Source organism: Morone saxatilis, unplaced genomic scaffold, assembly GCF_004916995.1.
Source record: "Morone saxatilis isolate NCDOM2014 unplaced genomic scaffold, NCSU_SB_2.0 Contig7, whole genome shotgun sequence".
Lineage (NCBI taxonomy): Eukaryota > Metazoa > Chordata > Actinopteri > Moronidae > Morone > Morone saxatilis.
Genome location: NW_023340246.1, coordinates 11,553,127 through 11,553,892, shown reverse-complemented (window position 1 = coordinate 11,553,892; position 766 = coordinate 11,553,127). Strand labels below are relative to the sequence as shown.

At 37.5% G+C, this 766-nt stretch overlaps 1 protein-coding gene across 2 annotated transcripts in view; it reads right to left on the bottom strand.

The window, feature by feature from the left end:
• prkg3 (protein kinase cGMP-dependent 3) overlaps nt 1-766 on the bottom strand; it is a 13,522-nt gene that overhangs the window by 3,213 nt on the left and 9,543 nt on the right. For both annotated transcript variants that reach the window (XM_035678276.1, XM_035678277.1), the window contains 2 exons: nt 347-483; nt 135-224 (listed from right to left, as the gene is read on the bottom strand). In XM_035678276.1, coding sequence (XP_035534169.1) covers nt 135-224; nt 347-483 — 227 coding nt within the window. The remainder of the gene's footprint in view (nt 1-134; nt 225-346; nt 484-766) is intronic.

Genomic DNA, 766 nt, shown 5'->3' with positions numbered 1-766 from the left:
AACTTTCTTTCTTTTTTCTAATAATATCCCATTGGTTTACACTGAGGAATCACTCTGCCTTGTGTTACAGCACACTCCAATATTGAGGTTGAACAAAAAAAAGATCTTAATGAAGAAATTAGATGTTTCCTCACACTTCTTTGAGTTTGGTCCAGATCTCTCCTCCAGCACAGAACTCCATGACCATGTAAATGTATCGTGTGTCTTTAAAAGCAGCATGAAGCCTGCAGAGAGAGAATAAAAAAGCAGCATTAAAAAAGGTTTTCTGTACATTAACCCGTGTTTATCTTTTGTAGTTAAATGAGTGTGTGAGTGTATGTGTGTGTGTCACAGCGATGGCAGATACCTGACGATGAAGTCACACTGGATGACTTTAAGGATCTTCTTCTCAAACAGCATGTGCTCTTCCTGTCTCTTGGCAACAATGTGCTTCTTGCCGACTCGCTTCATGGCATAATATGCCCCATGATTCACTGTGGTCATCTTGAAATGGCAACAAAACAATGATCATAAATACACTGCTAGTGCTAAATGTCCTGGGTTTATATAGATGAAAAAAAATGTTCCAATATTACACAAAAATATTGGGTTTTGTGATAGATTGGTGTTTAGATAGCATACATTCTCTTTATTGGATGAGTTGAACCCAACAGCCACAGTTTAGAAGCACAAGATAAACACAAGATAAACTCAACTGGTAGAGACAAAGTTTTGGTAAAACTAAATAGGAATGTCATTTCCTTTTCCTGAATATGGTCGCTACGTG